The sequence below is a fragment of the Tursiops truncatus genome, chromosome 2, assembly GCF_011762595.2.
Source record: "Tursiops truncatus isolate mTurTru1 chromosome 2, mTurTru1.mat.Y, whole genome shotgun sequence".
Classification (NCBI taxonomy): domain Eukaryota; kingdom Metazoa; phylum Chordata; class Mammalia; order Artiodactyla; family Delphinidae; genus Tursiops; species Tursiops truncatus.
Window position 1 is genome coordinate 82,890,744 of NC_047035.1, and position 23,052 is coordinate 82,913,795.

The window sequence follows — 23,052 nt, forward strand, 5'->3', positions numbered from 1 at the left end:
TGCTTCTGTGGAATACATGAAGAGACAACAAATCATCCCAAAACTGAGGCGGTGGACTTTGGGAGCAACTGTAGACTTGGGGTTGGCTTTTTGCATCTAATTTGTTTCTGGTTTTATGTTTATCTTAGTTTAGTATTTACAGCTTACTATCACTGGTACATTAGTTTATTGATTCGGCTGCTCTCTTCCTTTTTTTTTTTAATATATATATACTTTTCCTTTTTCTCCTTTTGTGAGTGTGTATCTGTATGCTTCTTTGTGTGATTTTGTCTGTATACCTTTGCCTTTACCATTTGTCATAGGGTTCTGTCTGTCCGTTTTGTTTGTTTGTTTGTTTGTTTTACTATAGTTTTTAGCACTTGTAATCATTGGTGGATTTGTTTATTGGTTTGGTTGCTGTCTCTTCCTTTTTTTTTAAATTACTTTCTTATTTTTAATAATTTTTATTTTTTTATTTTAATAACTTCATTTTCTTTCTTTCTTTCTTTCTTTCTTTCTTTCTTTCTTTCTTTCTTTCTTTCTTTTTCTCCCTTTTCTTCTGAGCCGTGTGGAGGACAGTCTGTTGGTGCTCCAGCCAGGTGTCAGGCCTGAGCCTCTGAGGTGGAGGAGCCAATTACAGGACACTGGTCCACCAGAGACCTCCCAAATCCACATAATATCAAAAAGTGAAAGCTTTCTCAGAGATCTCAATCTCAACGATAAGACCCAGCTCCACTCAACGACCAGCAAGCTACAGTGCTAGAGGCCCTACGTCAAACAACAAGCAAGACAGGAACACAACCCCACCCATTAGCAGAGAGGCTGCCTAAAATCATACTAAGTTCACAGACACCTCAAAACACACCACCAGACACGTTCCTGCCCACCAGAAAAACAAGATCCAGCCTCATCCACCAGAACACAGGCACGAGTATCCTCCACCAGGAAGCCTACACAACCCACTGAACCAAACTTACACTGGGCGCAGACACCAAAAACAACAGGAACTACGAACCTGCAACCTGCGAAAAGGAGACCCCAAACACAGTAAGTTAAGCAAAATGAGAAGACAGAGAAATACACAGCAGATGACGGAGAAGGGTAAAAACCCACCAGACCAAACAAATGAAGAGGAAATAGGCAGTCTACCTGAAAAAGAATTCAGAGTAATGATAGTAAACATGATCCAAAATCTTGGAAATAGAATGGAAAAAATACAAGAAATGTTTACCAAGGATCTCGAAGAACTAAAAAGCAAACAAACAATGATGAACAACACAATAAATGAAATTAAAAATTCTCTAGAAGGGATCAATAGCAGAATAACTGAGGCAGAAGAACGGATAAGTGACCTGGAAGATAAAATAGTGGAAATAACTACCACAGAGCAGAATAAAGAAAAAAGAATGAAAAGAATTGAGGACAGTGTTCTAGACCTCTGGGACAACATTAAACACACCGATATTCGAATTATAGGGGTGCCAGAAGAAGAAGAGAAAAAGAAAGGGACTGAGAAAATATGTGAAGAGATTACAGTTGAAAACTTCCCTACTATGGGAAAGGAAAGAGTCAATCAAGTCCAGGAAGCACAGACCATCCCATTCAGGATAAATCCAAGGAGAAACACGCCAAGACACATATTAATCAAACGATCAAAAATTAAATACAAAGAAAAAATATTAAAAGCAGCAGGGGAAAAACAACACGTAACACACAATGGAATCCCCATAAGGTTAACAGCTGATCTTGCAGCAGAAACTCTACAACCAGAAGGGAATGGCAGGACATATTTAAAGTGACAAAAGAGAAAAACCTACAGCCAAGATTACTCTATCCAGCAAAGATCTCATTCAGATTTGACAGAGAAATTAAAACCTTTACAGACAAGCAAAAGCTAAGAGAATTCAGCAGCACCAAACCAGCTTTACAACAAATGCTAAAGGAACTTCTCTAGGCAGGAAACACAAGAGAAGGAAAAGACCTACAATAATAAACCCAAAACAATTAAGAAAATGGTCATAGGAACATACATATCAATAATTACCTTAAATGTAAATGGATTAAATGCTCCAACCAATAGACATAGACAGGCTGAATGGATACAAAAACAAGACCCGTATATATGCTCTTTACAAGAGACCTACTTCAGACCTAGGGACACATACAGACTGAAAGTGAGGGGATGGAAAAAGATATTCCATGCAAATGGAAATCAAAACAAAGCTGGAGTATCAATTCAAATATCAGACAAAACAGACGTTAAAACAAAGACCATTACAAGAGACAAAGAAGGACACTACATAATGATCAAGGGATCAATCCAAGAAAAAGATATAACAATTGTAAATATTTATGCACCCAACATAGGAGCACCTCAATACATAAGGCAAATACTAACAGCCATAAAAGGGGAAATCGACAGTAACACAATCATGGTAGGGGATTTTAACACCCCACTTTCACCAATGGACAGATAATCCAAAATGAAAATAAAAAAGGAAACGCAAGCTTTAAATGATACATTAAACAAGATGGACTTAATTGATATTTATAGGACATTCCATCCAAAAACAACAGAATACACTTTCTTCTCAAGTGCTCATGGAACATTCTCCAGGATAGATCATATATTAGGTCACAAGTCAGCCTTGGTAAATTTAAGAAAATTGAAATCATATCAAGTACCTTTTCCAACCACAACGCTATGAGACTAGATATCAATTACAGGAAAAAATCTGTAACAAATACAAACACATTGAGGATAAACAATACACTACTTAATAACCAAGAGATCACTGAAGAAATCAAAGAGGAAATCAAAAGATACCTACAGGCTTCCCTGGTGGCGCAGTGGTTGAGAGTCTGCCTGCCAATGCAGGGGACACGGGTTCGTGCCCCAGTCGGGGAAGATCCCACATGCCGCACAGCGGCTAGGCCCGTGAGCCATGGCCGCTGAGCCTGCGTGTCCAGAGCCTGTGCTCTGCAACAGGAGAGGCCACAACAGTGAGAGGCCCGCGTACAGCAAAAAAAAAAAAGATACCTAGAAGCAAATGACAATGAAAACACGACGACCCAAAACCTATGGGATGCAGCAAAAGCAGTTCTAAGAGGGAAGTTTATAGCAATACAATCCTACCTCAAGAAACAAGAAACATCTCAAATAAACAACCTAACCTTACACCTAAAGCAATTAGAGAAATAAGAACAAAAATACCCCAAAGTTAGCAGAAAGAAAGAAATCATAAAGATCAGATCAGAAATAAATGAAAAAGAAATGAAAGAAATGATAGCAACAATCAATAAAAGTAAAAGCTGGTTCTTTGAGAAGATAAACAAAATTGATAAACCATTAGCCAGACTCATCAAGAGAAAAAGGGAGAAGATTCAAATCAACAGAATTAGAAATGAAAAGGGGGAGGTAACAACTGACACTGCAGAATTACAAAGGATCATGAGAGGTTACTACAAGCAGCTCTATGCCAATAAAATGGACAACCTGGAAGAAATGGACAAATTCTTAGAAATGCATAACCTTCCAAGACTGAACCAGAAAGAAACAGAAACTATGAACAGACCAATCACAAGCACTGAAATTGAAACTGTGATTAAAAATCTTCCAACAAACAAAAGCCCAGGACCAGATGGCTTCACAGGAGAAATCTATCAAACATTTAGAAAGGAGCTAACACCTATCCTTCTCAAACTCTTCCAAAATACAGCAGAGGGAGGAACACTCCCAAACTCATTCTATGAGGCCACCATCACCCTGATACCAAAACTAGACAAAGATGTCACAAAAAAAGAAAACTACAGAACAATACCACTGATGAACATAGATGCAAAAATCCTCAACAAAATACTAGCAAACAGAATTCCACAGCACATTAAAAGGATCATACACCATGATCAAATGGGGTTTATACCAGGAATACAAGGATTCTTCAATATATGCAAATCAATCAATGTGATACACATATTAACAAATTGAAGGAGAAAAACCATATGATCATCTAAATAGATGCAGAGAAAGCTTCTGACAAAATTCAACACCTATTTATGATAAAAACCCGCCAGGAAGTAGGCACAGAGTGAACTTACCTCAACATAATAAAGGCCATATATTACAAACCCACAGCCAACATAGTCCTCAATGGTGAAACAGTGAAACCACTTCCACTAAGATCAGGAACAAGACAAGGTTGCCCACTCTCACCATTATTATTCATCATAGTTTTGGAAGTTTTAGCCACATCAATCAGAGAAGAAAAAGAAATAAAAAGAATCCAAATTGGAAAAGAAGAAGTAAAGCTGTCACTATTTGCAGATGACATGATACTATACATAGAGAATCGTAAAGATGCTACCAGAAAACTACTAGAGCTAATCAATGAATTTGGTAAAGTAGCAGGATACAAAATTAATGCACAGAAATCTCTTGCATTCCTATACAATAATGATGAAAAATCTGAAAGTGATTTTTCAGATCACTTTTGAAATCATTTCTTGCAATAGTTTCAAAAATCTGAAACCATTGCAACAAAAAAGAATAAAATACCTAGGAATAAACATACCTAAGGAGACAAAAGACCTGTATGCAGAAAATTATAAGACACTGATGAAAGAGAGATGATACAAATAGATGGAGAGATATGCCATGCTCTTGGATTGGAAGAATCAACATTGTGAAAATGACTATACTACCCAAAGCAATCTACATATTCAATGCAATCCCTATCAAACTACCAATGCCATTTTTCACAGAACTAGAACAAAAAATTTCACAATTTGTATGGAAACACAAAAGACCCCGAATAGCCAAAGCAATCTTGAGAAAGAAAAATGGAGCTGGAGGAATCAGGCTTCCAGACTTCAGACTGTACTACAAAGCTACAGTAATCAAGAAAGTATGGTACTGGCACAAAAACAGACACACACATATGGTCACCTTATCTTTGATAAAGGAGGCAAGAATATACAATGGAGAAAAGACAGCCCCTTCAATAAGTGGTGCTGGGAAAATTGGACAGCTACAAGTAAAAGAATGAAATTAGAACACTCCCTAACACCATACACAAAAGTAAACTCAAAATGGATTAAAGACCTAAATGTAAGGCCAGACACGATCAAACTCTTAGAGGAAAACTCAGGCAGAACACTCTAAAACATAAATCACAGCAAGATCCTTTCTGGCCCACCTTGTAGAGAAATGGAAATAAAAACAAAAATAAATAAATGGGACCTAATGAAATGTAAATGCTTTTGCACAGCAAAGGAAACCATAAACAAGACGAAAAGACAACCCTCAGACTGGGAGAAAATATTTGCAAATGAAGCAACTGACAAAGATAACCTCCAAAATTTACAAGCAGCACATGCAGCTCAATATCAAAAAAACAAAAAACCCAATCCAATAATGGGCAGAAGACCTAAATAGACATTTCTCCAAAGAGGACATACAGATGGCCAACAAACACATGAAAAAATGTTGAATATCATTAATCATTAGAGAAATGCAAATCAAAACTACAATGAGATATCAGCTCACACCAGTCAGAATGGCCATCATCAAAAAGTCTACAAACAATAAATGCTGGAGAGGATGTGGAGAAAAGGGAACCCTCTTGCACTGTTGGTGGGAATGTAAATTGATACAGCCACTATGGAGAACAGTATGGAGGTTCCTTAAAAAACTAAAAATAGAACTACCATACAACCCAGCAATCCCACTACAGGGCATATACCCTGAGAAAACCATAATTCAAAAAGAGTCATGTACCACAATGTTCATTGCCGCTCTATTTACAATAGCCAGGACATGGAAGCAACCTAGGTGTTCGACAGATGAATGGATAAAGAAGGTGTGACACATGTACACAATGGAATATTACTCAGCCATAAAAAGAAACGAAATTGAATTATTTGTAGTGAGGTGGGTGGATCTAGAGTCTGTCATACAGAGTGAAGTCAGAAAGAGAAAAAGAAATACTGTATGCTAAACAAATATATGGAATCTAAAAAAAAAAAAATGGTTCTGAAGAACCTAGGGGCAGGAAAGGAATAAAGACACAGATAGGGCTTCCCTGGTGGTGCAGTGGTTGAGAGTCCACCTGCCGATGCAGGGGACACGGGTTCGTGCCCCGGTCTGGGAAGATCCCACATGCCGCGGAGCAGCTGGGCCCTTGAGCCATGGCAGCTGAGCCTGCGCGTCCGGAGCCTGAGCTCCACAACGGGAGAGGCCACAACAGTGAGAGGCCCGCGTACCGAAAAAAAAAAAAAAAAGACGCAGATGTAGAGAATGGACTTGAGGACACGGGAAGGGGGAAGGGTAAGCTGGGATGAAGTGAGAGAGTGGCATGGACATATATACACTACCAAATGTAAAACAGATAGCTAGTGGGAAGCAGCCACATAGCACAGGGAGATCAGCTCGGTGCTTTGTGTCCACCTAGGAGGCTGGTGGGGAGATGCAAGAGGGAGGAGATATGGGGATATATGTTTATGTATAGCTCATTCACTTTGTTATACAGCAGAAACTAACACACCATTTTAAAGCAATTATACTCCAATAAAGATGTTAAAAAATAATAATAATATCCGTAAAATAATTTGCCATGTTTTCATTTTTGGCTTGAAAATTCAATATGCAATCCTGGTTTTAGTTAGAAATGAGGAAATGCCAACAGGAAATTGAATGAAACCTCAAAATACACTCTTTTTTGCATACAAGAAGCACTAATTATTTCTTTTCAACAACTACGATGTTACTTTTCTGTTTCTGCAGCCAGTGAGAGTCCCAAAATACAGTTTTCTCTTTTCTCTAAATATACTGTTTCACACAAAAATATATAATATCAGTATGTAACAACTAAGTAATGTACTGGTTTTCCCTTTGATTATTTTTTAAGTATTTTGTTTAAACCATAAATGTGAACTCTGAAAATGTGACGGAGATGACAATGACCACAGTCATACTTTATCAGAAGTCCTAATGGTTAAACAAATCTCTAAATTCTCAGTCTCTCTTTCAGGAATAACATTTGATGGTCACAAAGTAGACATTTTCTATCTTTAGGACCACTATCCAGCTTTGAGATCTCAGCGAACCTTGATATCTAACAACAATAACAACAACAACAACAAAACTCAGCTGTAACACAAAAAGAACAAAGAATATCCCTGAACCATTTTACTCCCCCATCCTGGCTTCCTCCTTTTGGGAAATGGCACCCAGTGACATAAATAAACTAGCAGCATACCTGTTGATGCATCAAAGTCCTGCGGTATATTTGGGTAGGGACAGAGATTCCAATTCTCTGTCTTCCAAGAACTCTGATCTCAATCCAGAAAACAGTGGTTCCCACTCCCACCATACTGCTGTGTAAAGGGCTCAGAGGCAGCTGTGCCTGGCCCTTAGGAACATAATTTAAGGAAGCTGCAATGGCTCCGTAAGGTTCCATCACAACCAAACTTTCTTTGGAACATCTTAACACTGCGCCTTTCCTCTGAAGTAGCTTCAACTGATCCAAACCCAGATCCCTAATCTTCAATTGACAGGTTGGAGAAAAGACTGACTATAAAGCAGAATTATTCCCTATAGGCTACTGATATTATTTAAATCTTCTTAAAAACCAAGAAAATCACATGCATCTAATATTGTACAGAAAATGATTTGGTGATATGTTTACAAAACTGGTAGAGGGTTAGTGCAATAACAAAAGACCAGCCATTTTCTCTTCAGGCAAAAACTACCACCCAACCCCAAACTAGATCCCACGAAGTACTGAAATATTAGGGGGAGAAAGGAATTTTACTGCTCCAAAGCTGTGGTTACCCTTCCATTTTTCTTCACCCTCTGTTAGTTTTGTAAAAGAATATTTGAGGGAACTATCAAGAAAGGAAACATACTCATTTCAAAATTCTCACAGGAGAGAAGTTATCAACAGAGTGAACTTCACTGCTTGCTGGTAAATCAAAGGAGCTAGAAGAATGTGTCAGAGTAAGGGACAGGTGACTGCCACCGCTAACACCTAGAACCAAAGGAACAAAAAGAAGTAAAGCTCTCAAAGGACTAAGGAGTGCTGTATCTATTCTCTTCCCTCTCCTCTCTCCTGATCATGATCAAGCATAGCTTATATCATAAAGATATAACAATATTAAAATAAATATTTCACCCCATCTCAGCAAATTACCAACTGAAAAAAAATGAATAGAAAGTGGAAACTGGCAAAGGAAAATAGACACTGTTGTAGAAATCACTATCACTGCAGTTGCAGTCACTGAAAAGGCAACTGGGATGAAACCTCTTTAGTTAACAAGCAGATTGTCATATTATGTGAACTAGCTTTAGCACACATAAACCTGAACAGCCTATGGGCTCTAGAGTTAAACATACCTCATCATTCTGAAGTTCAGGTCTTGGAGAAGAGCTGGAAATTGTTGGGTAAATGGCAGAAAGTTCTTGGAGTTTTGTATCAATTTTAGCAAGCTGCTCATGCTGGGTGACTGCAGGTGTGTATCCTTCTCCCGGGACCAGCCAGCCAGACTGATCTGCCTAAAAGGAAACAAGGATCACCAGGTCATTCTTATGCTACATTTTTTTTTCCAAAATATACCTTTCAGACCGCTACATCAGTGCTCCTCACAAAAACAAATAAAAAACAAAACAAATATTAAAAAAACAGAATTAACTTGGGATAGTGCAAGAAAAAAAATTCAATAGTTTAAGGTTTTATTATCTGCCAACTCTGCGTAAAGTATCTGCTTACCTTTTGTGGGCGCTCTACCCTACGGAATAACTCTCTTAGCCTCACAGTCTGGGTCTCATAACATTCTCATTTCTCCACTTTGAAAAAAGTGGTTTGTGACATGTTGAATAAGGAAGAAATCATGTTTACCCTGTAACGGACATGTTACTTTCAAAATTTGTCCCTGAAAAGTAACATAGACTCGGTTGTTTGGGTTTCATGATCATAACTGGTCATCTAGGGACTTCCCTGGTGGTCCTGTGGCTAAGACTCCACACTCCACATGCAGGGGGCCCAGGTTCGATTTCTGGTCAGGGAGCTAGATCCCGCACGCCGCAATTAAAGATCCTGCGTGCTACAACTTAGACCCGATGCAGCCGAATAAATAAATATTTTAAAAAAAAAACCTGTTCATCTAACTCGTTGTTGAACTAACATTAGTTTCTTAATGGGTTAAAAGCCATTCATAACATTCATTCAAAATCCTCGTACTGGGCTTCCCTGGTGGCGCAGTGGTTGAGAGTCCGCCTGCCGATGCAGGGGGCACGGGTTCGTGCCCCGGTCCGCGAAGATCCCACATGCCGCGGGGCGGCTGGGCGCGTGAGCCATGGCCGCTGAGCCTGCGCATCCGGAGCTTGTGCTCCGCAACGGGAGAGGCCACAACAGTGAGAGGCCCGCATACCGCCAAAAAAAAAAAAAAAAAAAAAAAAAAAATCCTCGTATTGAGTGCCTCCTATGGGGAGGCATTACACTGGGCACTGGTGATTCAATATGAATCTCACACGTTCCTGCCCTCAGGAGTTCTCAGTCTCTGGACAGCAAAGATTTTAACAAGGTGTGAAAAGTGCTGGCAAACCCAGGGTTCCATGGAGAACAGGGAGGGTCAACTAACCTCTGTTAACAGGAAGGGGCAAGGAGAAAACGTGTTTGGAGAATGCTTCCTAAAGGAAATAATCTTAGTAGCATCTTAGAGAAACAACACAATCGGCTGTGCACTTTAAAACTGGAGCAGGTGAGGGTGAGACTGGAGGCAGAAAATCCAGTTAAGAAGCAAAAGCCGTAACCTACAAGAAAAGTGATGAGCGCCTGAAGTCGGAATGTTTCCTGGGAATGAAGCACACAGGACCAATTCCAGAGATACTTAGGAAGCAGAGTTTACAGAATCTGGAGACAATTTGATGAAAGAATGAAGGGAGGAGTAGGGATCAAGGATAAAAACCAAATTCCTGATTTTATCAGCTAGGGGGATGGTGGTCATAAGGACCAAACTAGGGAATACCAGAGACATGGTAGGTTTGAGGAGGAAAATGATGATGATGAATTCTGTTTGGGGCCTTCTGATATCCACAGATGTCCCCAGGATATCCACAGATTATGTTAGGTAGTTAAATATGTTTGTCTGAAGTTCAAGATAGAGACCTGGATTGGAAATAAGCACTTTGGACTCACCCATAATTCTATAATGGTTCAAACCCTTAGACCATGGGAATGGGTGAGGTCACAAAGGGAAGCATGTAGCACAAGGAGGATCATGAAGAACACTAAGAATAAAGGGGCAGATGGAGGGCAACACACACTTTGGTTTCATGACTCTAATACCAGGGATCAAACCGTAAGTGGTAACCAGAAGAAGTACATGCAAAAACTTACGCAGAAAGACTTAACACTGTCTCTTCCTGGCCCCAGCATCCAATCTCCCTTTCTGCTTCAGTGAAACCAAATACTGCATGAGTCTCTCTAGGGAACAGGTACCCACCAGACACTCCTTCTCCCTACCCACTGGCATCAAGAAGACAAGCAAATGACCTAGATTCAGCCAATCAGAAGGGAACACCCTGGACTTTGACTCTTGAGGGAGAGAGAGAGATTCAGAGATGCAGGGAAAGTGGGGAAGTGATTAATGGTGACAGCAGTAGCAGTGAGGATCCAGTGTTGATAGCAGTGAAGGTGGCAGCAGTGATCATTATCGGGGGTGTCTGGTGGCCTCGGTGCAGCTCCGAACCAGACTGATTCTCAGGAGTTTCTAGGGCCATTTTTCTGCCTACCTTGATAACTGCCTGGTTTACAAGCCCGGTCCTCCAAACTTCCCACTGTGTCTGTGAGCTACTCAAGTCTTCCAATAAATTCGTTTTGTTTTTTTAACCAAAATCTGCCTCTGTTTCTTGCAACCTAGAACCCTGACTAAATTGGTTTTTGCCATGTTACTTACAAAAAAGAGTAACTGCAAAAAGCTGAAATGTCTGAAAATAGGGAGAAAGGGAGACCACACTATATCCATATATGGATATGATACAGTAATAAACATGTTAAATATACTTGCAAGTTGGCATATGAAAGTTATACATAATTATTAAAAAAAATACCTAACTACTCACAAATAAGAAACTCTGATTAATTTTTCCTAAATAAAAGTGATATAAATACTGTATGACCTAAAAGAGAAAAAAAGAATCAGACGAAAAAAAAAAAAACAATGGAATCAATGACTAAATATTGGTTAATAAATTTTAAATTCGTGTTTGAATGGAATTCTTTTTAATGACACTGGAGGTAAAAGAACATTGCAGATTAAATTCAACAGAAATTTAAATGCTTCATGCTTTATGCTGTTACAGAAGCAAATTATGTGTAACATGTAGTAGACGGTATGTGTGTTTCTGTCTAGACTTGCAATGTATAGGAGTCTTGTCTCCCTAAGACAGAATCCAGGAAATGCTCTGCACCACCCTGCTTTACAGCTAGGGTTCACACCAGTATTGAGGGTCCTCAATCACACTCACCCATTCAATACTGATTTAGACGTGAGTAATTTAAGATCTGATGCAAAATCCATTTTGTTGGGAAGGGTGACAGTAGAGGCTTCCAGCGTTGGGGAGAGCCATTAGTTGCAAGTGTGAGTTCCCTAACTAGGAGGAAATCTTTAAAAAATTCTACCTATCCTAGAGAAATTTAAGAGAATATTACATCCATACAGTCAAACATACCACTGTAAGGAACAACCAGCGGAAATGAGTTCTGTGGAATTCAAACATAACTATCATGTTAGTCATCCTCTTTACGTTGGATCTGTCAGAGACGAAGTGGCGGAGCACTCCATAAAGAAATGGGCACACAGACGCTTGAAAGACTACAGCAAATGTGAAGCGTGGCAAGAAGTTTCGTACAGTTTGAGAAAACAGTAGATCGGTCCCTTCCTCAAAGTATTCCTAAATGCTTCCTGCCATATTCACATCTTCCTCCACTACATCTCTATTCCAACATGTGCCACCACCTATATGGCCTCATAGAATCGCCATATAAAATGTCTATCTCCCACATCAGGTAATAAGAAAGGACACTTTCTCCTCAGAGGACTTACAGAAAGAACTCTCAGCAAATATTAGTTTAAAAACAATAGTAACTGTAAAAATAACAACAACAATCTCAAAAGAGGGCTGCATAGCTAAGTAGCAGAATAGAGATGTTTGAAACCCAACTAGGAAAACCGTAAAATGAACTTATATGAGCAAAATGACAAAAAAGATAAAGATTATGAGAAAAATATTTTAAGACCTGGAGGAGAGATCCAGGAGATTCTATACCCATCTATGGGCTGGTACATTGACTGACCTAGTCCCCTTTTCCAATCTCCTCCTTTCTTGCCTTCCTCTGCCACAAAAAAAGAGAAAATGAAATACTTGAATCCCCAGTCTCGCTTGCAGAGCTGTATGAAACAAATGACTACGTGACAGCTTGGCCAGTGAGATGCAGGTGGAAGTCGTGGGGACACCACATCTTCCCAAAGGAAAAGGCAAAACTTCAGAGGAGTCTCTTTTCTCCTTCCCCTTCCCCCTTTCTTTCTGCCTGGAAAATTAACACATTACATATAGCAGCAATATTGCACACCTAAAAACAAAACCACACTACAAACATGGGTCAAGAAGATCAAAAGACATTAGGTACTTATACCTGGATTTCTTGTTACTGAAAACAATAAACTTCTTGCTGAAGTCACTGTTTATAAAGTTTTCTGTTACCTGAAGTCAATCCCATTCCCAACTGATATCCCACTTTATAGGAAGCCCAAAAGGAAAGAAAAAGAGATGATAGAAGGGAAGAAATAAGATAATTTTCTGCACAGAAAAAAGACTTGAACCTTCAGATAAAAAGGGCCTACCTACAAGGTACCATGCAGGAACAAAAATGTTTTTAAAGACACACATAAAATACATTCTGATAAAATCTGTGAACTCAAAAATAAAGAGAAAATCCTAGATGCTTCCAGAAAGAAAGGATTTTGCATCTAGGATTTACCTACCACCATTTGAAACTATCATTCAAATGAGGGAAAAATAAATTTTTGAATAGGCAAAGACTCAAAAAATTATCTACACACCATTATTATTTCAGGGAAATTTTTTTTTAATTCCAGAAGAATGACTCAGGAAAAACGATTTGTACAAATAAACAATTAGTTGAGCTTAAATACACAGGTAATAACGTGATTTAAAAATTTGGCTACTATTGAGAAAGATTCCTAAAATATAAGACGCATACTGTTTTTAAAAGGAAAAACTTGGGGGCTTCCCTGGTGGCACAGTGGTTGAGAGTCCGCCTGCTGATGCAGGGGATGCGGGTTCGTGCCCTGGTCCGGGAAGATCCCACATGCCGTGGAGCGGCTGGGCCCGTGAGCCATGGCCGCTGAGCCTGCGCGTCCGGAGCCTGTGCTCCGCAACGGGAGAGGCCCACGTATCGCAAAAAAAAAAAAACAGGAAAAACTTCTGGGCTTCCCTGGTGGTGCAGTGGTTAGGAATCTGCCTGCCAATGCAAGGGACACAGGTTCGAGCCCTGGCCCGGGAGGATCCCACATGCCACGGAGCAACTAAGCCCGTGCACCACAGCTGCTGAGCCTGAGCTCTAGAGCCCACGAGCCACAACTACTGAGCCCACGTGCCACAACTACTGAAGCCTGTGCGCCTAGAGCCCATGCTCCACAACAAGAGAAGCCACCGCAATGAGAAGCCCGTGCACCGCAACAAAGAGTAGCCCCCACTCACCACAGCTAGAGAAAGCCCGCGCGCAGCAATGAAGACCCAACACAGCCATAAATAAATTTATTAATTTATTAAATAAAGGGAAAAACTTCTAACATCCTGGAACTAAAATTCCAGTTGATTTCAATACATTCTGGAGGCGAGGAAAGGGGAGAAGAGGGAAATAAAAGCATACCAAAGATCCTTTCCTGTTAAGATATAAGATTTTGGAGACTAATTAATTACTGAAGGACCTCCAGAGAGGAATGCAGCCCCCTGCCAACACTGATCCTAGGCCAGTGAGACCACTTTAGATTTCTCTCCAGAACTAGGGGGAAACTGAGGTGAAGAGAAATAACTTCCCAAGGTGACAGAACTGAGAAATGATGGATCCTGCATTCTAGCCCAGGTGACAACAGACTGCCAAAGCCAGCACACACAACCACTCTCCGCTACCACCTGCAGTGTCTGGAGACTCCATTTCTACAGACCACAGTGTCAGCTGTGAATACATAACCTGGAGGAATATATACCAGTACAACACTGGCCTTTCCTGGAGTAGGAATGATAGAGAACTGTTATTTTTTTTCTTTTCATCTGAATTTCTAGCTTCTCTTGACGAATTGGAGGATCCAGGCAGCCCTGGGCAGGATTTCCATGCAGCAGCAGCCACGGACCAGCACACTCTCCCCCACTGGCTACAGATATTGCTGCACATGCTCTGCTTTTTACCCAGAGCAAAAACTACCCTCTGAACCTACACGTCTTAGGCTGGGTTCCCTAGATCTGGAACCTGAGGCAGAGATTCTTGTTTAAGTGACTTAGTGGGGGGATGCTTTCAGGATTAGGGGTGTGAGGGGAGCAGGCTAGGACAAGGAAACAAAGCTAGGCGAGGATATGGTCTCAGCTGAAGACTGGGTGACCCCTGGGGAAGAGGTGGAGGACAAACTGCAGGGCACAGCTAATCCCATCTCAAGGTGAGGGGATGTGAGGGGAGGCAGGGGCTGCTGTCTTGAGCTGGTCAGCTCCCATTTAGCCCAGGGCAATTCTCCAGGGAAGGAGGCAGCTGTGCACCCTTGGCACAGGGCAGGGGGATGGATGCACACATGTGCCAGGTAAAAGGGATCTGGGCAGGGTGCCAGCAGCATTTATCACATCATCTCTATTAAACATAGGGGAATAAAAACTAGACGACAAGGCTAAGAGCTTCAAGGCACACAGGAGAATGTATTTCTTTGTAAAAGTAAGAATATTACAATAGCCAGGTCATGGAAGCAACCTAAATGCCCATCGACAGACGAATGGATAAAGAAGCTGTGGTACATATATACAATGGAATATTACTCAGTCATAAAAAGGAACGAAATTGAGTCATCTGTTGAGACGTGGATGGACCTAGAGACGGTCATACAGAGTGAAGTAAGTCAGAAAGAGAAAAACAAATATCGTATATTAATGCATGTATGTGGAACCTAGAAAAATGGTACAGATGAACCAGTTTGCAGGGCAGAAATAGAGACACAGATGTAGAGAACAAACGTATGGACACCAAGGGGGGAAAACCGCGGTGGGGTGGGGATGGTGGTGTGCTGAATTGGGCGATTGGGATTGACATGTATATACTGATGTGTACAAAATTGATGACTAATAAGAACCTGCAGTATAAACAAACAAACAACAAAAAAAAACCTAATACTAAACTTTCTTTGGGTTATTTGTATGGAAATATGTTAATATAAATGTTTCGGATATTACATGAAATTTCTAAAAATCTTATATGTTCTGATATAATGTTATAAGAATTCTAGTTATTACTTTAAAATGTATATCTCAGAAATAACTTTAAAAAATAAATAAATAAAAAGAATATGGCTATAAGTTTAGTATGCAAACAAGCACAAACGCTGAGCCACTGCACTCCTTATGTGCTTGTCTGGGCCCTATAAATACCTGCATTCGCACCGTGGATTCACGCTTTTCCCCTCCTTACACTCAGTCTGTGCTCGCCCCAGACTCTTCACGGAACTAGATGCCCAGCGGTACCTGGGCAGGAGCAGGATGGTGCTCTTCAGGATTACTGAAGACTTCGCTAAAATATCATGGAACCAGTTTAGGGATAATAAGAAATGTCCAAAATAAAAGGATCCAGAGAAACACAATTCTGTGTCATCAATGACCAAGCCCATCACATCATAGGCAGAGGTTATTATTGTGAAAGCCAATTGTCGTCACTCTTATAATGACATAGGAGAGTCAATAATGAATCGGCAAGAATAAATTAGAAAATTTAGATAAAAATAAATTTGTAAAACGGGATTTTTTTTTTTTTTTTTGCGGTTCACGGGACTATCACTGTTGCAGCCTCTCCCGTTGCAGAGCACAGGCTCCGGATGCGCAGGCTCAGCGACCACGGCTCACAGGCCCAGCCACTCCGTGGCATGTGGGATCTACCCGGACCGTGGCACGAACCCATGTCCCCTGCATCGGCAGGTGGACTCTCAACCACTGCGCCACCAGGGAAGCCCAAAACGGGATTTTTTAAAGTCAGAAATATTGTTCCATAATTTGAAAAATTACTATAAATTTATGCTAATGGGTCAATAACATGATTAAAGAAATAAAAATTAAGAAGTGTAGAGCTTGTGGAATATCAGAGTTTACTTACCTCAGAACTGGACAGCCCCGAATCACTGTTATCCAAGTCCTTCAAAAGTTCAACCAGCCTTTTCTTCTCTCTGTCAATCATAACTACTGGTTGTCCTGAATTCTTGGCCAACTACAGAATGTATGAATGGAAAATATTAAATACTCAAAGCAATTCATAGTTCAGGAAAAATAAAAATGGGACCTGAGGCTTCTACAATACAGAAACACTAAGGTAAAATTTGTGAGATTAGGCATTTTCATTTGCTAGGTAATTTTACTTTATGCCAAATTTTTGATAGAGGTCCATTCTCCAAGCAAAGATATTCAACCATTTCAACAAACATTTTATTTAAAATTAAAACATGGGCAGTTTGCAAACCTCTCTTTATATAATATGTATCAATGCAAAAACATATTTGCTGAGACATTTGGAAGGAATCTTACCACTTCCTATGTGGCATATATTCACTAAATGAAACTGCTTTTAAATTTCAAGAATATCATATCAGGAGTTTAAATAAGATTCAGTTACTATTGTTAAAAGGGAAAAAGGGAAATATATGGTGGAGCTGCTGTCTGTGTCAGCAAGAACTTGGATATGGGGAAAACCTTACTGCTCTTGGAAAATTAAACACTAAATCAACATACAATGAGCCAGAACAAAGAGACAGAGCAAGCTGGAGAAGGTCTCCTTCAGATCATACAATGATGGAGCACAGAAAAGTCGAGAGTCCCAGAGGTCAGTCCTCACAGCAGCAGGCTGACCCAGAATCCAGTCTGCCTGGAAAAGACGTGCTAATTGTGGAAAAAGCATCAGGCTTGAACTATGAAGAATTACTTAACTCTCTCCTCTTAACACTTCACACTCACCAATGTAGCTTTCTAGTGACTTAACTGCCTGAGTGGTTTGCCATGAGCCTCTGTCCCATACTTACATTTCTTGCTATAAATTAATTCGCATTCTGGTCTAATACAGGAGTTCTTGTGCCCTTAGTTAGTCTAAGTCTGCCTTAAGGACAAACCAAGTGAGACCGCAGGGCCTGTAAGACCAAGGTTGAGCCCCTAAATCAGGGAGCTAATCAGAGCAAGAGACAAGTGACAGGCTGCCAGGAAGCTCTGCTAGAGTTGGGCGGAAGGGGCAGGGGCAGTGGGCAGACAACCAGTTGGCCTCTCCAACTCTGCCAGGAGAATTTTCCATTCAAATTTCTAAATGCACCAGTTATAAAATCAGTCTCATTACTTTAATAAAACAATTTTAAAATTGATTTTAAATATGCAATTTAAAATCTGGGAAACACTGTCCAAAACTATTTTCTAAATAAATGTTTTTCAAACTGCAGGAACCAGATTCATTTCTGCATAATGAAACAAATGTAGTAAGTTGCAGCTAGCAATTTTAAAAGGGGTAGGATGGGATAGAATAGGATAGGATGGAGAAGAAAATAGTGAAGTTAAGTACTGGCTCATAAAACTTTTCTATCAGTTGTATATAGTGTTTCAGTTACATACACGTGCATCATGGTCAAAAAAATATTTAAAGACAATGATCACAACTATTTCCATGCTTGCAGCTCACTTCATCCCACATTCTGGCTTCTAAATTTCTAAGTACATACCTCAATGTTTCGCTTAATAAAATCCTGGCTGTGTTTACCCCTGAGCTCAATCTTTTCTGTATTTGAGAAAGGTTTCTTTTCTGCTTTGATCAATGACTCATTTCTTTCCACACCATACGTAAAATCTAATATTAAGAAAGTTCAAAATTTTTTCAGAATTATAATTGTCCATTATGCTAAAATTTTACCTTAAGCATATATTAGGATATATAAGAAATAAAACACACATAGAAGCACTTCTAAATTCCAGATCCAGAAACTTAATACATACAGAGATTTTTTTTTTTTTTTGGCTGTGCCACACGCCTTTCAGGATCTTAGTTCCCCGACCAGGGATCAAACCCGTGTCCCCTGCAGTGGAAGCGCAGAGCCCTAACCACTGGACCACCAGGGAATTCCCCAGAGATTTATTCTTAAAAAGATAAATGTGTTCCCATAATTTGCCATGAAGTTCTCATAAAACTTCTTTTGTTATTCATTATCCTGTATCAAACTTCTTATGCTGATTCCTTTGGAATCACGGGAAACACAAAAAGAACTTCAAGTGATATATGTAAAGGAGAAATCTCTGATGTCATGGGAATTTTAAAATATATTTTATTTTAGTCTTTATATGAAATAAAACTTTCCGTAAGGCTAGAGTCATTACCCGCTACTCTGTTAATTTGCCATCACCCTCTCAGAATAAACTTTTTGTTCAACCCTGTCTTTTAAGCAAAGTCTGGGCATAAGTGCCCTGGATGTTCCACATCCTATCTGCACAAACCCCTAAAACCCATTTCAATTTATCAGTTTTTCTCAACCTTTGAAAAGAGATTTGAGTCAACCTCTGAGTTGTTCAGACCTTGAGTACTCAAGACAAGAGTAAGAAAAATACTTGTGGACTCTTATCCCCTTTATAAAATATCTTGTTTTCATTGTAGTCACATTTAAAGCATTTTTTAAAAAATTATGTGAATCCTTCATTAAAGCTCTAAAAATACATAGAAAGAAGAGTCCTCTTAAATGAGAAATGGAGTCCACCTTACAAAATAGGATAAATTGCCATATTAAAGTCCAACAGAAAAAAACACTAGCCAGTAGCTCAATGTAGACAAGGCTTACTTAAAAGTTACCTTTGTTTTATGAGAGAGGTTACTTCAATAAAAAGGATTAAGGGAGCTAGTCAATTGGTGTATTTACAGCTTATTATCAAAGATTCAGTATAAATTTCATAATTAAAGAATAAATGTTGATAACACTAGCTGAAAAGAACAAGGAAAAGGGTGAGATCTCTGGATTTAATTTCTTTTCAGACAAAAGAAAAGTTTTACTTTTCTATCCTTTATAATTGGGGTTTTATTCTTTAATCAATAACATCATTTTTTTAAAAAACTATCAATAGTTAAAGTATGATTTACTTTTTTGGAGAGTGGCCTTCTTAGATATTAAATATATAACTTTTTCCCATAATCCAAATTGTATACAGTCTTTTAAGTTGAAATATGAAGTCTATTCATTCAGCTGAAGTTTCATATTCTCTTAAACAATACATTAAAATAAATCAAATTAAATGCATCTCTGTCTACATTTATAATAGTTTCTTTAAAATATACTTTTAATAAATTATAGGATTAAACCTTAGATTGTCTGGTAGGAATTATCTCCCTAGAAATGTCCTCTTCTCTCCATCCTGGTAGTGATCCAGGGTAGAAGCTGCCATGTTCCTATAGTGACCCCAACCCTTGCTAGGTTGGATGAGTTGGTTGAACCAAGGGTGGGCACCTAACCCAAGACAGATCAGTTGGTCTCTTCTCTAGGATTTAGGAATTGAATTGCCCTCTCAATGACTAGCCACAGGATATGCTCTTGGGAATCAAAGAAGCTGTCTACCAGCCGGATTCTTTCCATAAATTTTCTTTTTCACTTAAAGCTAGGTTTCTATTACTTGCAGCCAGATCTTCTTTAGCTCTTTATTATACAAAATTTCAATCCAAAAGTAGAAAGACTGGTATAATAAACCCTCAACAACTAACTTCAATAATGACCAATCTTGTTTCATCTATAACCTCACCTACTTCCACTCACCACTGAATTAAATCACATCAAGTCGTTTCATCAAGTCGTGAATATTTCTACATACTGCTAGTATCTTCTTGTGACAGTATGTAAAATCACATACCTTTATTGACATTCTGTATACAGTTTTCATAGTCTTCTGGAGGGACTTGAGTGTGAAACACAGAGAAAAAGGTATCTTCGTGCTCATAGCAAGAAGGATCTATTGATTTAAAAATCACGTGTTCAATACACACAAAATAAATAAGGAATTGTTTATGTGAACAGTTGTTTTAAAAAAGATAAGACCTAATGTTCTCTGCAATATTCCTCAATTCCCTCCACACATGTTTCTTAACACAATGTCACTTTCAAAAAAGAAAGACAATGTCACTTTCAGGTAGAAATGATAATCATCTTTGTACACATGAGCCACTCAAAACAGAGCAATCAAGATAATCAACAGAATTTCCCTAGAACTTCTGTGCAAAGAGGATGTACAAGGTTGCACTAAAACATCACATTAATTAACTGGAGATAATGTACCCAAAGTCTAATATTCTTAATACGGAGAATGTGCACACTGCATAACTTTGTGTTTTTATTTTTTATTTTAGATCCCCAAGGTTTAGATTTCAGATATAGGGTCAGTCATTAAAATAACAGAATGTGTTTCAGAGAGAAAACTGGGGAGACACTTAGCAGTTAGCCTTCTTTTCTTTTATTTATTCTCTTGGGATAATATCCCTAAAGAAATTAGGAAATTGTGGTTTTTAACTCTTTTTGTTTAATGTAATTTGTTTCATGTTCTACTAGCTACTTCAGACACTGTATATTTACAAGAAACTGCTAACATAAATAAATATCACTTTGCCTTAATATGAGAGAATCTGCCAGGTTATGGCACAGAAATGTTTTTGCTTAAGAAAACATGACAAGTCTTGAAGACACTACAGGATTCATCACCTACCTCTGAAACAAACCTGATTCAAGCATCTACTTGGAGACAATACAGGCAAGATACATTCACCCTAACACACAAACACCACCAAATTCATAACGTACAACTTCTGACAGTAAAAAAAAATTCATCAATCCAATTCCCTAATTTGGAATTCATAATAATCTGGCATCACCAGGATTGACATTACAACCATAATCCTTGTACAATCTTTGATGAGTTAATCTAGCAAATTAGTGGTATAAGCCTTGCAGGGAGAGGGGTAAGCTACTCAAAAAGCAAAAAGGTTTAAAGTTCTTTTCAAACTTTAATTGTTTTGCAACCACTACTATTAGGGGTCTTAAAATATTCATTAAAGCAGGCTCATCGAGTCAGCAATTTGGCAACGTTCTGTTATTGGTTTAAGTTGCATCACATATCCAAAGTGGTAATATATTTATTTTTGATCACATAATTCCTCTTTAATAGCAGTTTCACTCAATTTTAAACTAAAGTACCTAGAAAGACACAAAAATATGAAAACTTGCAATACTAAAAACTATTATAGTAAGGTGATACTGAAGTTTTTAAACCCAGGGTTTTTTCCTAGGCTGAAATCATTCGTGTGACCCCGTGGCTCTTCACCCATAGTCGCAGGGTAGTCATTGCCTCAGACAGAAGATGGGTACAGCCTAGAACAAAGGCCTCATAGCTCAGTCTTGAGTTTAAAAGACAATAGTTGTAAAAGGCAGACATTCAACTGCAGGAGCTCAACTCCTTGAGAGAGAAAAAGCATTTTCTAAATTCCAAAAGTCCTCCATTAGAAAGCTCTTCCTTATAGTCAAAAAACATTCTAATTAATGTAGAAGAAATGATGGAATTAGAAAATAACCATTTGGTAACCATCATAATAATAATTGGTTCAGGTAGGAATCATCAATGGATAATAAAACTCATGGGTGAAAGTTTGAAGAATAACAGGATAATAGCCTCATAGTATCCTTCCATGAGATAACTTATTCAGTACAAAAAGAAAAATGGTAACTTTACAGTGTAGAAACCTGGCAGACACCACCTTAATCAAATGATCAAAGTTAACATCATCAGTGATGGAACAATCAACATCATGCATTTCCTGATATGATTCATGGAGAAGAACACAGTACCACTTCTGTGGGATTTCTGCCAAAAATGCATAACTTGAACCCAATATATGGAAACATAAACAAACCCAAACTGGGCAACAGTCTACAAAATAACAGGCCTATAATCTTCCAAAATGCTAATGTCATAAAACACAAAGAATGACTAAAGAGATATGACAATTAAATGCAATGCATTATATTGAATTTTCTTTTGCTAGAAAGGATTTTAGTGTGACAACTGGCAAAGCATGAAGAAAGTCTGTCAATTGGATAGTAGTATTGTATCGATACTTATTTCCTGATTTGTGTGCATGTGTGTGTCCTCTTGTGGACAGGAAGACAGAGGATGTGGTAAATGTTAACACTTGGAGAATCTGTATAAAGGGTATTTGAGAATTCTTCATACTTTTCAGACTTTAAGTCTGAAATTATACCAAAATTAGAGGTTAATAGGAAAATTTTCAAATTTCCTCATTACAAACATTCTTCTGGGGGAAAAAAGTCTCCCTTGAGAGATCAAGGGCCAGATCTTGAAAGACTGAGCACAATTGTTTTATTAACATTTTTTTAATTGAATGAAAGACTCTTTCAATTTTATAGTGCTTTACAATTTTCAAAAGTTTTCAGCACAATTTTTAACAAGAGTCTTAAAAGAGGAAGATTGCAGGATTGATTTAAGTTGCTTCCTGCCACCTAGAGAAGAAAGCCCATCCCAGACAATGGGAAGGACCTAGAAGAACATCAGAGGGGATGAGTTTGCAGAAGACACAAGTGACACACACGTGAGGCTGCTCCCTGGCACTCATCCCATTAGAGGTGAAATCTTGGAGTTGGATAGAGATCACCAAAGAGAATGGGAAAACCAGAGCCCTGTGGGCTCTGCCTCACTGCATACCTGGAACTTGGGAGGAGACTCCACACACAGTGCTCCAC

At 38.9% G+C, this 23,052-nt stretch overlaps 1 protein-coding gene across 1 annotated transcript in view; it reads right to left on the minus strand.

Moving 5' to 3' along the window:
- Window positions 1–23,052, minus strand: part of FSIP1 (fibrous sheath interacting protein 1) — a 206,644-nt gene that overhangs the window by 144,119 nt on the left and 39,473 nt on the right. The window contains exons 6-9 of the mRNA XM_033851438.2: window positions 20,159–20,257; window positions 17,998–18,122; window positions 16,401–16,511; window positions 8,372–8,530 (exon numbers count right to left, since the gene is read on the minus strand). Coding sequence (XP_033707329.2) covers window positions 8,372–8,530; window positions 16,401–16,511; window positions 17,998–18,122; window positions 20,159–20,257 — 494 coding nt within the window. The remainder of the gene's footprint in view (window positions 1–8,371; window positions 8,531–16,400; window positions 16,512–17,997; window positions 18,123–20,158; window positions 20,258–23,052) is intronic.